The 14,372-nt window shown below is 40.1% G+C and overlaps 2 protein-coding genes across 2 annotated transcripts; both read right to left on the bottom strand.

Moving 5' to 3' along the window:
- Positions 1–16: 16 nt before the first annotated feature.
- Positions 17–11,064, bottom strand: spag1a (sperm associated antigen 1a). The gene is made up of 8 exons (XM_071499612.1): positions 10,586–11,064; positions 8,852–8,951; positions 7,407–7,559; positions 6,482–6,639; positions 3,527–3,668; positions 2,374–2,500; positions 2,105–2,242; positions 17–1,844 (listed from the first exon to the last, which is right to left on the bottom strand). Exons 1-8 carry the CDS (start codon positions 10,941–10,943, stop codon positions 1,839–1,841), a joined length of 1,182 nt encoding a protein of 393 aa, XP_071355713.1. The 5' UTR covers positions 10,944–11,064; the 3' UTR covers positions 17–1,838.
- A 1,121-nt stretch (positions 11,065–12,185) lies between these two features.
- Positions 12,186–14,341, bottom strand: polr2k (RNA polymerase II, I and III subunit K). Its single transcript, XM_071499786.1, has 4 exons — positions 14,220–14,341; positions 13,934–14,001; positions 12,851–12,943; positions 12,186–12,415 (listed from the first exon to the last, which is right to left on the bottom strand). The coding sequence occupies exons 2-4, from the start codon at positions 13,992–13,994 to the stop codon at positions 12,393–12,395; spliced, it is 177 nt and encodes a 58-aa protein (XP_071355887.1). The 5' UTR covers positions 13,995–14,001; positions 14,220–14,341; the 3' UTR covers positions 12,186–12,392.
- Between the last annotated feature and the right edge of the window lie 31 nt (positions 14,342–14,372).

The raw sequence follows: 14,372 nt of genomic DNA, 5'->3' as shown, positions 1-14,372 counted from the left end.
AGAAAAGTGGACGTTGAAGCATTCACATTGCAGTTTATTATTTACATTTGCATTTAAACTATTTACATACAGTACATGCTTTTACATTCCAAGAAGCACGACAAACATTGTCGGGAACAATTAAGCCTCATATCAAGTGTTTTCATTTAGATGAGATTCATATGCTTTTTTTTTTTTTTTTTTTTGACAACACAAGAAAGGGAGATAAACCAAGGGTAGAGGCTGGACAATGAGCACATTAATACTGCAGAGCACAAGTTAAATAAAGGTTGTGGCACATTGTGCTATACAAAGATTTTTTTTGACTGTTATAGTATGTTTAGGTATTTGATTATTGATCCATCCCATTTTGTGGGTTTTTCCCCCCCGCAGACTGCTAAACTGCAAACCAGTCTGAGGGTGGATGGAGGAAAAGCCTTCAGGACAATATTCATCTCAACTGATATTCCGCCAATTAAAGAAGAAATGGGATGAAGTTGAAATTAGGTACAGAACGTTTGTTCATGGTCACTCTCTGAAGGGGTAGGAGCCCAACTACATCATCCCAAATCATTTTTGTTAAGGCAGAATCTGTGACTTCAGCCACTCCACAGAGCACGCAGACACCAAGCTTGACTGTTTTACTTCGAGTCTTATCAGTTGTTTGGTTATAAAAAGAAGTATGTCATCACCTTTGGATTTTGTTTTATTGAGTCTGTGAGGGTTTCTATGAATACATCAAACAACATGGAGGATAACAGACATGCTGGCCTTGTTCCTCGTTGCAGCTGTGAGGGCATAGAGATCTGGACATTATTTACAACAGATAGTAGTAGGAGACTTGCCAAACTAAAATTCTGCACACCTGCACAAAGGCTCACAGTCATCCTGGTTACATTCAAGACTGAACCTGAGACCTACAGTAAGTCTTACAACACATCAGTAAGTGACCTGTAACCAGGTGAAAAGCGACAACCTTATGATTAACAATAACTTCAGCACCAAGCTCATAACGTATTGGATATTTTAACTGTTGTAAATCATTATTTTACCATCTTAAATTCCAGTTAGGTTAAGGTCTAAAGGATGGCTCTGATGGAGCTCATCAAACTAAAAGAGCTTATTGAAACAGCAGCGTTGTCATGGTTTAGCTGTAGAAGTCTGCAGGGTTTTTTCTGTTTTAAAGCAATAACCAACACTATGTAATGATGATGATGGTTTATAGTGAGTTGTTGGCAGCATCTGTAATAATAACAACTGTAAACAGTGACATATGTCTTGTATATTAGCTGCAATAGGTGTAACCCTGGATACATAAGGCATGTACCAGATAATGACCTATGGACCTTTTTCCAGCTTTCTGGGCCTTCCTTATCTCTACAAACCATGAAGCTGTCGGTCCTAACAATTTAAAATAAAACATTTAATCTTGGCGTATTTCATCCTAACCGGTAGAAATCTCAATAAGGCACACATTACACACTCTTTCTTTCCCCATTTTACTTTAACAAATAACAGTGCTCGGCAGCCTGGTACATGAATCTGTATGTACAGTATATTACATCATAATGTGAATGACTTATAGTGCAAGCAGGTCAAGTGCCTTGACATTAGCCTTTTTAAACAAAGCTGCCCATTATGTAAGGTTGTGCACTCAGGAGTTATGTTGTGGTTTGCACACGTTGCAGATGGTGCAGAGCTTAAAAGCTGGTTGTCCAAGGAGTCCGTCCTGGGAGTTAACGCCAGTCTTACTTACTGAAGTTGAGGGCTTTAAAAGTCTTTTCCTCCAGAACTGCTGCAGTACAATACGAGTCCACACCTGTTTCATTCCTCGCTCTATATCGATCCACAAAGAGCCTTCAAACCTGGAGGACATCAGCAGAAGTTAGCCTCTTGGTGTTTCTATTTTTGTGTTAAGTTTGAGTTCACGTGTAACATACTCAAAATGAGACCTTGTCTCCACTTGAGTTCCGATGACATAAACATCAGAATTCCCCAACCACCAGCATTAAAATCAGCCATCGGTGAAGAAGTGCAAAATTATAGTACGTGCATGGTTAAATTGAAGAGGTGTGTGTGTGTGTGTGTGTGTGTGTGTTTGTGTTTGTGCATTTAAATCTCTTACACTTGGTGTGTGTGCACTGTTGTCCATCAGGCTCTGTCTCAGCAAGCTCGTCACCACCTCAAGCTCCTGCTCAGCCTCCCGAACGTTTGGGTCCAGCTGGAGGACTTCCTGGAGGTCACTGCTGGCTGACAGATAATCCTAGGTTTGGGGTCATATGCAGATACACACAGAAGACAAAAATAAGAGGTTATTAGATGCTCAGACACCTTCTAATCCAACATCTTCAGAAAAATGAACCAGCGTGTATTGTAATCGGGGGTGATAGGCACCTGTAAACCTTTATAAGCCAGTGCTCGTCTGTAGAAGGCTTTCTTGTTGCCCGGCTCCAGCTGCAGAGCAGAGTCACAGTCCTGTTTCGCCTCTTTGAAGCGATTCAGTTTCAGGAAACAAATGGCTCTGGAGGAGAGCAAAGAAGAGGAAAGGAGTGAAAAACACGTCAGGATTCTGCTACTGGTAATGACATTAAGGACCAGACTACTAATCTGCTCCATGACTATTAAACTTTTATTTTAACAGGAATGGAGATGAGATGACAGAAAATCTACATACCTAACAACTCATTTTTATTGAGTCAGAAATGCTCTTCTAAAATTACAGCATTATCATATCATCAATCTGTCGAAAACTCTTGAAATAAATAGATTTATGTTGGAGAAGATTTGAAATCATCTTACTCCACAGGAAGATTTTTCAGACTCAAACAAAATTTACTTGTTAATATGGAGATTTTGACAATGTAGAATGATATTTGATCTGGCATAAGTCAGTTTGAAGAAGGCTACTGGTATCAAGACACCCTCTACCTGTCAGATCTTGATACATCTTTGTTTTATTTATACGCTTCTCTATTATTAATGGCCCAATCTGCTAATCAGTTTCTCTTCATTTGAAGCCATAGGCTGAAATCTTATGATATTATATCAATTATGATAATTGTTATAAAACTGATAATGGCTGCCCTTATTCTCACAAGCAAGATTATGTTTGATCCTAGCCACAATGAGATTTAATAGACTGGAGTTGACACCTGGATGATTATGTGGTGCCCTCTACTGTTTTTTTTGCCAGAATTAGCCTTTTAATACACCCTAAGCTTTGGGACAGTCCCTGTAGTTGTAACATAAAAAATATGTGAACATGTAATCTGAATCATGGAGCTGCTCTGTGAAATCTTTTTGGGTCACTTGTTACTCTCCAAGGAGCTGCTTTCTGGCTTCAAGACAGAACTGCTCTTATCCGTGGCCGCTGTTAGGTTGGTGGTTTGACGCTGTGTGCCTCTAAAGCACACAGCGTTTATTTCAGAGTTTAATGCAAGGATGATTCAACATTGTGGAAATTCTCACTGTTGCGCGGATCAAACAGTCCTGCTCCGTGTGCGCAAGTCAGGCTTCAAGTTGCACACTAGGGTTGTTTCATTCATACCTGTTTGTGTAGAGGGCACATTCGTCAGGTTTTATGGTGAGACATTCACTGTACTTCTCCAGAGCCTCCTGGAAGTGGCCTGTCTTGACCAGATCATTGCCTTTCTGTTTTAGTAAAGTAAACTGGGCCTCTTTTCTTCTGGCTGTTGACAGAAAAATATTATTTATCCCAAGGTCTATACTGAAACAGGTGAAGGAAAACATAACAATACAATGTTAGTGCTGTGACGTAAAAACAGTCAATATCCTTTTGGTTGATCAAAACAAGTTGCAATATGCTTGAACTAGGTTTCTCGAAGAATTCATTTTCTTCTTTACAGGTTATGGACACGTTACACATGTCAGGGGCAGGCTGGATCGAATGTGTGTCAGTTTGACGTACAAACTTTTTCAGGAGTGGTGAATAAATCCATCAGTCTATCGGCAGCAGTCTGCTTACTGAGCTCTCTGCTGTGCTGAGAAAGACACGATGTCTAATGACTTGGGGAAAACTCACCTACACAAACAGGCACTTAAACACATCCATACACTTGTCAATACATAGAAACAGACACACACACACACACACACACACATACTCTTGGCCTGGCCTCTATCAGATGACCCAAGTATTGATATAAAGTCTAAATTATTTATCCAGTGAGACAAGGCAACTGACTGAACATGGCGTCGAAGTAACACATGTGTGCTGAAAGGTTATTCTTCCTCTGGCTGAGATGTCTGTTAGTTATTAGTCGTACATGCCTCTCTGACAGTAACGACACCTGTCTTTTAGTCAAACTTCAATCTTCAATAAAACATGGATTTCAGTTCATTCTCCACTGCAAATGTTAAAAGTAGAACCACAACAACCCATCAGTCTATCGTGGTTCGTCTTTCCATTGTTTGTGTGTTTATGGACAATAAAACCACACAGTGGTAAAACCACGGACTAGTGGGATGTGGTTATTTGTCGGCAGAATGAGCTCTTTGCTTTGGCGATGGGAAGCAAGCACCAGGAGAGCCATGTGATTTTTTATTTCAATATCAACAATGGCTCAACCACAGTGCAGCACTCTGCTTTCTGCTCTCTTATAAATTAATTCAGATCAGTCTTTGGTGTAATTAAATAAACATCAAGAAACATTTGTTTTAGCATTGTTTTAGGGGACTTTCTTTTGTTTTCTGCCTCGCTCTGTTTGGATTGTTCTTTTTAACAGTTTATAATGTGGAATTTCGTTTTATGTTTTTTTTTTATCTCTGGTTTTATTTTGTGGGTAATTATTTCCTTTGTTTTGGTAATCTGCATTAGTTGATTAGGATGGGAGCACTGTAATTTCCATATTTTTATAAATGAATGAATTAAATGTTTCAGCCGCTCTGAGAGCTAAAGTTTCTCATCTCAAGAATGAATATAATATAATAATAAATGTGAATAACCTAAGTTAATTTTTTTCAGATCCAAAAAAAAAAAAAAAAAAAAAAAATCACCAACCAAAGGAGTCAAATTACAATTCTACATTAACGGGAGCGGCTTCATTTTAATGTCTGTCTGGTGGTTTTAAATTATCACAATGACTTGTGTTGTGACTCTAACAAAGTTTTTGAATTGGGAACTTTATTAAATACAAATTTAATATTATGATTTATTATTATTAGTATTGAATAATTCAATAGTTTGATAGAGCCAAGTCTTAAGATTTCAAAGAAATTTCCCCTCTTGAATAATCTTATGTTTTTTTTTCTTTTTCATCTGTTTAACACAGTCCAGGACTCATTTTGTGATTCATTTACTTTTTGTTGATCCCACGTTATCGAGACTGAAGTTCAGCATCCCTCAGTCAAAAGGCACAACCCTGCTTCATTTAAACAGTTATACGTACAGGGGAGAGAGCTGTAGGGTAAAGAGACACTGTAAGAGTGAGAGTTTCCAACTGGAGAAATGCAATCGTCTGTGCGTCTTACTCAAAACACAACATGGACTGTGGCTGCATCGACTTCCTAACCTGGTTCCAGACTGAATCTCTGTCATCATCTTCAAGAAAGTGGTTTAACTTGTGTTTAACACCTAACAACATGCAGGATTTAATATAAGATGCCAACTTCTGTAATTCTGACAATCTGTCTCCCCAGCAACAGCAGTGTGCTATTCTGAGATTAGCTCTGTTCTGTCTATGTGCTAGAGTCATTAAGTGTTTATATATGTGTGTGCGTGTGTGTGTGTGTGTGTGTGTGTATGTTCTGTCCTTTATCAGTGTAAGATTTAAATGCTGTGTTTCGTAAATACAAATAAAGCAATTTATTTTCTAGTGGATGTGTGTGTTTTTATAGCTGTATAATACACTGCACATATTTGAATATAATTGAATATATGATACATGTGGAGCCTTCTGGTCTGTGTGAGCAGGAGCAGCCCACAGGAAACCTGACCTGGATTGTTCCATTACAGCAGCACTATACTCTGTGTAGATCGCATTCCCCTCTGCATTATTGATTGATAGTCCACCCAGACACACAAACACACATACACACACACACACACACACACACACACACACACACACACAATCTCTCAGCAGGAGTGCCTTTACCAAGTCTCTGACCAACTTCTGCTGCCTTACATTTCCATAATCTAAGGGTATAATTTCAAATCTTAATGATCATAATTCATTAGGCAATAATTGAAAAAACCAAACTATTTTGACCAGGTAAGAAGAAACATTCACGTGTAGACATACATTTTATGTCAAAACAACAGAATGCATGTCCTAATTGGATACCTCTTTCTGAAAACCATCAAATCACATACATAGTGATTGCTGTTAGCTGTGAGTGCTGTGTGACGCATGTGTGCGCTTGTGAATGATTAAAGGGAAAACTAGGAGGCTGTACACCCATAACACAAGTTTATATTTAAAATGCACGCTTAGGTCATTCACATAGCTCCCCACTGGGCGAAGGAAGTTACGTCATTCACCTTCCTCCTGTGCAGCTCTGGCGGCTCGGGCCTGAGCCAGCTCAATGCTGATTGGTTTCTGTCTGTGTTGCTCCTGGACAGACAGAGGGACAACGGGGATCTCTGGAAGCTTGTCCCGCCACTCAGGTCCGTCCTGCTCGATCAGCATTTTGGTGATCCTGGCAGAAGACGCACAGAGAGTACAACATGAGTTTGGAAAAAGGGTTTTAAAAGTGCATGTGTTGTATTAGTTAGGATATCGCTGCAACCACTGCACAGTTTGTAGGCTCTAGTTTACTTGATGTTTCTACACCTGGCAAATGGGCATTCTTCATGGTACTGAACGTGTTGTCTTAACCCAGGGCAGCAGCACTGTGGAGGCACACTGTACAGACTAAGTGGCTGCTGCATGCTGACCCCAGAAAATGACATAACAGTCTGTCCCTTTCGAAAGGCTTTCAAATGAGGCATTATTTATTTTTGGTCACAGGCTAAGAGAGGTTTAGCTCATGCTGAGCTGGGTTGCATCCTCCCAGGGCCAGAACTGGGATACATGTTTTTTACATGCACTCTGTGGTATAGACCAAATGTTCCCTGCCACTTCCCATTATCCTAAACACTACAGCAGCAAATTCCAGGAGGAAATTCACAAGACATATAATAAGCACTGGCAGACTTACCTGTGGATGCACTTTGAAACACATATTGTGCAGAGAGGTGTCATTTAAATCAAACAATTTAAATCAAGAACCAGTCAAGACAATAAAGTTTTCAAAGATACCAAATAACACAATGTGACATTATCATATGGTTTGAGAAAAACACAACTTTTGAATCAACTCTGAAACTGCCATGTCTAGATAGCTCCCATTCTTTTAAAAAGTTACAGCAGCCACATAAGAGCAGCCATAGTTTCCTGTGTTCAGCTGAGCTGAGCTGAGCTGACCTGTGGACGCTGTCGTGAGCCGCCTGCACCCCGGTGTCAATCTGCAGGACGGTCTTATAATCCACGTAGGCCTTTCTGTAGCGCTCCAATGACTCATAGGCCATAGCTCTGCGCAACAGAGGCTTCAAGGAGTAGGGCTGTAGCTCCAAAGCCCTAAGAGGATCAGAGAGACATAGAAACAGAGGATCAAACCCTCTACACCTGCACCCTGTGTCACAGGAGTAACTGGGCTGATCTGCAGCTCTCCATTCAAAAACACGTGAGGGAGTATTTGTTTTGGACAGAGGGATTCCTGCAGCCTCCTGAACCAACAATAAAAACTAACCCCCATGCATCCAAAACTGCTGTCCCATGGACGATCTCTATTTATAACTCTATACAAGATTTTGTGGAAAAGCTGAGCAATCTACTGTCTGAGCTAGTAGCTGTGTGCTAAGCTGTGGCAATCACACTGAGGGCCTTATGGGCTTACAAAGCAAATGTCTCTTTTCAACAAATCCCTTTTGTCTGCTATGGATGCAGTGTATGGAAAAGTACATGTTCATTTATATTAAGTATTCTGTTCTATTTTCTTGTAAAGATGAAGTGGTGTGGATGACAAATTCAACTAAACAAAAGGGTCCAAAGGATGACTATCCAGGACAGTGTAATCATTATGACATCCTGTGAAAGGATATGCCCATAATCCCATAATGTGTTTATAGTTGATCAGGGTTCATTAAATTGAAAAAAAAAAACTACAAACTTGATGTAAAGATGATATGAAATTATAATATCTGCCTTCGAAGGTAACTACACAAGCATTAGAGTAAACTTTTAAAAATTAATTTCAGATAAGTCTTTAGACTATTTCAGCAAGCATGTAAGGAAAGCAATGCAGTAATGAACTCATCCATGACTGCCAGTTTGCCTAATATAAGCTCAACTATTGAAATACTAAGAACGGAGGCCGCAGTAACAGTACGTTCAATTTGAGACAAAGAAAATGCAATACTGGCAAAGGGAACCAATTTTACACATCCAAGTCAATTTGAAGGTGTTGGGAGAACTGCTCATACTTCAGAAAAGTTGTAAAAAACCTTTTGCCCAAAATCTGATGAACTTTCTCAGGCGATGTCAATTGAGTCAGTGTACGTTGGGGCTAAAGACTACAAGTTTGAAAAGAATCTGTTACCAGACATCTGTAGCCCGCTCCTCAACTCCTTTAGCAGAAAAACACCCAAATCTCTGACTCAACTGTCAGCAGGCGGGTTACATTGTGGATAATGTAGGTGCAAGGTTTTAATAAGGAACAAGTATGGAATAAAAAAGACGTTATGACTCCAACAGTGTTATAGGAGCACAACACTATAAACTATACTGAAGTGGATACAAACAAGCACATAAAATGTCTGCAAATGCACATACAGCAAGATGTGCACACACATCTGACACTGATCACGTACTTAGTGCAGTCCTGTATGCAGTCTGCGCTGTTCCCATCCTTCAGGTAACAGGCCGCTCTGTTGGAGTAGAGAATACACAGGTCTTCTGGACTGTCAATGCCTGCAGGAGAACAACCATAACTCATCTGAAAGACCAGACACTGAAAGAACACTCCAGTCATCTTTGAGCTTAGTACAAAACACAATCAATACAGCAGGTTTTGCTCTTGTGAAAATAAGACGGTACGCTCAGCGGTCTGAACTGAGTGCTACAGACCAAAGAGAAATCAAGACAACACAAACAGTTCAATTTAAAGTCATTACACTGTCAAGAAATGCTGAGAGGGGGGGGGGGGGGGGGGGGGTCAAGGATAGACAGATAAGTGTTATCAGTCCCTCTGGTAAAGTCATTTTCTACTCTGTCGTTTCTCTTCTGAGCCTCCAGTGTAGTTTCACAACCTCCATCAGTCAGTAGTCACTGCTTCAGTGCTCCAAAACAGCTGTCGGCGGTCTTCATGCCCCTCTACACCTGTGATCTCTCCACAAAAGACATCACGACACTCAAAGCATCCTCCTGTTAAGGCCGCTATGATAATAAGTCTGCTCTAATCGTTTTAAGTCTGCCTCCAGTGCTGCAGAAAAAGCAATGACTCTTGCCAGCTATGTGAGTAAAAGTTGGCTGAGTGCTCTGAAAGTTGGAGCATGACATCCAATCTCACCTAAAAGCCCCACGCACCAGCACATGACTTCTATCGACAGTCAGTCGCACTGCCTCGTGCCAACACTCGGCTGCATTCACAAATCACCAATTACGCCTCATGTCTCAGATTATGTTTGTGAATGTTGCGATATATCTGAGAAGTGACTCGCACTCATCCTGCCCCTCAGTAATAATGTCGGATGGAAAGCATGTGCATGCTTGTCCAGGATATTGGGTAGATGGAGGAAATTGTGCAGCATGGCAAGTACTTGCATAATGGATTCAAAACCGACGCATATTATGGCGCCAAATGAAACTCTGAGTAAACTTTTACCTGATTCCCTTACAAGAGCTAATACACAGCTGCTATAAGTCACTGTGCCTCCCATCTATTGTTGTTTCTACTTTAGTCACATGTTGTCCATCTGAAGTTGCTTTTGAGGACTCGCCTTCATCAACAAACAGCAGAACAGCAGAATTAAGTGTTTATACTGTAAAGATCATTTAGAATTAGGTATGAATAAGTTATTATGTAAACTATGCATTTGCAGAACTAAAATACTGGTAATTACTTGATGAATCAATCAGTTGACTGACAGAACATTAATCAACAACTAAACTGACAACTGAATTTCTTTTTTTTTAAAGCAAAAATGCCACTAATTCACTGGTCAATGCTTGTCTTACTCCTCTATGATTGTAAATGAAATATTTTTTCAGTTGTGGCCTCTTATTTGGACCAAACAAGTATGATGAATACGTCAACTTGGGTTTTAGAGAATCATTTCTGACCAAGTAATAAATCAATGAATTAACAAAAATTATTGTCAGTTGAAGCTAATTTACTTTGACATGAAGGTTATTTAAGCTTTTTGGTGGTAGTGTATATTGTGAATGTCAGGTTTTACAATCCAGAATTTCTGTCACCAGACATGTCTGAGGGTAAAATGTGTGTTTCACCTAAAATTGTGATCAACTGACATGTTTTTCTTTGAAATTCTGTTTCTGAGGTGATCGCTTTAGGAAAATAAATAAACAGCTCACATCTTCCCCACCTGCTTCAGCACAGCCATCAATGGCCTGGGTATACTTCTCCAAGGCGTCTCCAAACTGGCCATGTTTGAAGAGATGGTTCCCCTCATTCTTGAGCCGAGCCAGGTGAGGAGGAAGGGCCCCAGCAGGGGCGTCCAGGTAACTTGTGTCCGCTGCAGGGCTGTCCTGCTCCTCCTGTCCACCAGCAGAGTTGTTTTCCCTCTGTGTGCCATTGGCCACCCCCTTTGCTTGAGCTCCCTCAGTGTGGGGCTTTTTCACGCTGCCTCCACCCCGGCTCCTCGTCCCACTCCCTGCTGTGGCCTGATCCGGTCTGGCTCCCCCTCCTCCGCTGCCCGAGGGTTTCTCCTGCGTGTTCCCCATAGCTGCACTCCCTCTGCAGTGTGTTCAAACTCTTCCTGCCTCCCTGCCTCTCCCTCTCTCAGAACTGCAGCTACATCTGTGCTTGGATGGGCATTTCTGCTAGACACGCCCCCTGGATGAGACGTCAGAAGTGATGTCACAGAGGGATGGGGGGGAGGGTGCCACAGCGATGCAGTGCTGCAGTAGGACGGCCCTGATGGGAGAGCATCAGATTGGACCTCACGGTATCCGTAGAATAAAATGAATCGCCTCAGTTTCAGGGTGCTGGTGTTGTACATGCTGGCTCGCTGTCATGTTTTACTGGACACTTAAATAAAAAAAAACAGAGCATTGTTATTGTTACTGGTAACACCTGTCCTTTCTATAAATATGTCATATGCCATTGATGGGGCTGAATCAGTATGAATTTAGGCTGGGACTTGTGATGGGTGCATCCACGCCGTCTGTGGGCCGTCTACAGCCGCGGGCAGCCGGGCTCTGCTCCGGCTCACCTGACTTCTGAAAATGTTACAGGTACGAGCGATGTCCGCGGTCGTTCTTCCCCGAGTTTAACGTCCATATGGTGTTGTTCATTCAAATGTCTGTCAAAGACGCGGCCGAATCTGGGCCGAGAGATTAACTAATTAATCCTAGGTACAGATTCCACATGTGTGGCTCACCATCTGGCGTCCTGTGCCACACAGCGTCAGGGCCAACTCCAGTCCCTGTCTCTGTTGTTTGGCCTCCGCTCACGATGTGGACAAAATGATAGAAACCTGTCAGTTCAACATTACCACAGACTGCAGACCCCAACATGACGAAAGGTGACGTTTCTACGCAAAATAAACATATATAACTTATGTAATATTTCTGTCATGAGGATAGAATTTATTGCAGGACAATTGTATTAGACTGCAACAGTTTTATGTGTGTCTAATAAACTGGCCAATGAGTGAAGACTGTTCGGCTCTGTTGCCTCTGAGCAATGATTAAAAAATAAATGGGACATTAAAGGAAGGGTCAAGTTCAAATAGAGAAATATGCTTTTTAAACCTTCTTTGAAATGGATGTACACCAAACATAATGCATTTTTTGTTTGTGAGAAAGATTATTTATTTCTATTTATTGTTATTTATATCATTTTTTTTTTATTGTTTGTAACCAGAATTACATGTTGGTTTGTTTCTCAATTTTGTGTTCCTGTTCTTGTATTCATCTAGTGGTTACAGTTCAAATACAATAATGAATAAGACATGAAAACAGTGAGGTTTGTAAAAATCATGTTTTTAATAAACCAAAACTTTCATCCATCACTCTTGGGGGAAAAAAACAGCACAGTTTGTGTGGACATGAAAATGGTGGGCTTTAACCATAATTCATAAATCTGGAGTCAGATCTGAATTTATTTACAAGCTCATTCACTACAAAAATAGTACACAACAATAACAATTATGGCAGCTGCTCTCCTCTTCATCTGGCATCAAAAACAACCACTGGAATCAAATAGTCAAGGAAATGTATAGGCATAATCATTTTCACATCATACATATGGTTTATAAATAATAAAAAATGTTTGCCATCCAATCCGAAACCTTGCACATTTGTTTCTTGATAATAAAATCTCACAAGGGGTAGTCAGTCAAGTAATCAGCCCATTATCAAAAAAAAAAAAAAAACACAATGAATATAACTTGGTCTTTGACATGTCTTCTCTATAATCTGAAATCCAAAATCCCCATCTTAAAAATTTTGAACCTGATTTTCGAGGTGTGTTACCATTCTAAAATCTGATAGTTATTTCAATTTGATTATCAATACTGGACAACAACCTGTAGCTCAATGATAAGTTCACTGCATGGTTTCACACTGTCTCTCACTCACTCACACACACACACACACACACACACACACAGACATTTAAAGGATACATCTCTTTGTTCTCTTCTTGTACATGATCCTGTAGCCGCACTCTCTGCATCGGATTGGATCACGGGCCTTAATTTCATTCTCAGTGTGACATTCTGCAATCAAAGACAGAAAGAACATTAGAAAAAATACCCTTAAATGAAGACTGATACAGTTCAAGAACTATGTTAAACAAGCCTTCAGTCAACAAAAAATGAATCGAAAATTCAACCATTTTGATCATCTATTACTTGTTTTAGGTGATTTCTTTCAAACAATAATTGGTTCCACCTTCTTAATTGTGAGGATTTTCTGCATTTTATAACATTATTAATCGGATGATTGTGGGTCAGTAGGTCAATCATTTTCAGTCAATGATTAATCAGTTAATTGAGAAAAGAATTGGCAGATTAATTAAAAATAAATAAATAAAAAAGTCACAGCCTAATAACTATGTAATTATTCAGTTGAAGGCTGCTTGATATGTCCAATAGAACTAAATGGATGTATGTATGGCCCTGGTCTTATCTAGAAGGCAGTGATTTTAATTGCACATTTAAGAATTACTATTCTTCCTCTGGCAACTCACATTGCCAGATTAACAAATGCTCAATGGAAAATACTGCGTGAGCTGTGTGACCTGGCTTGATGATATCAATGTCAATTTGTCACAAAACAGCTCAACAAAATCCTGAAATATTCTGGTCTAAAGACCCCGAAATTTGTGAATTGTGTGAATAAGAAGGCAAGATTGACTATTGACTATTAAATCTGGTTTATATTAAATTGTGGTTTCTTGTGAGCCAATGCAGTCTGTGCAGAGCTGTGTGCATAACACAAAAGCAGTATAAAATAATTCATTGAACAAAACTTGACTGTGTCGAACTCAAGGAACTCATTTTATGTCCGTAGGAACTAGTAATGCTTGCAAAGAGTGGTAGTAGAACCATCGTTGGGTATTTTATAGTATAAGGTAAGAGAAACGCCCAAGACAGAAGTAGTTGTAGTAATACTACCAGTGATAGTAGACGCATTAGAACAGGTCTAGTCGTATCGTTGCCTAAATAACGGGTGTAGTGGCTGCAACATTAACAGGAGAAATTCACCTCCACATATGTAGATCATAGGCTGCTGCTTGGGTGGTTGCAAATCTTTCTGTGTATCCATTTCGATCCTTTAAAGAGAGAGAGAGAGAGGAGTTAACATCATCACATCTGTATCGTTATAGCATGCTAACACAGAAACAGCATGGTGCTGCCGACAAGTTAGCTCAAATCGTCATAACCGGTGGACGTAGTGAACAGTAAAGGTCTTTGAGAAATCTCAAAATGAAGTATGTATATAGTAAATATGAAATGTGCGGAAGGAATAAAGTTAAATAAAATATCTTACCGTTTGAAGACACTAGCTGTTAGCTGTTTACCTCTCTTTTCATCTCACACACTGATGCCTGCGCGCACATGCGTACTACCGTCTAATTCGCCTCAAAGCAAAGTGGATTGTGATTGGTCAGAAGATACTCAGTCATATTTGGCAAATTTTTGT

Source organism: Trachinotus anak, unplaced genomic scaffold (genome assembly GCF_046630095.1).
Source record: "Trachinotus anak isolate AG129_WGS33_773 ecotype Australia unplaced genomic scaffold, CSIRO_AGI_Tana_v1 ptg000016l, whole genome shotgun sequence".
In the NCBI taxonomy this organism is placed as follows: Eukaryota; Metazoa; Chordata; class Actinopteri; order Carangiformes; family Carangidae; genus Trachinotus; species Trachinotus anak.
The sequence above is the reverse complement of the archived record's forward strand: the minus strand, read 5'-3'. Positions and strand labels throughout refer to the sequence as shown.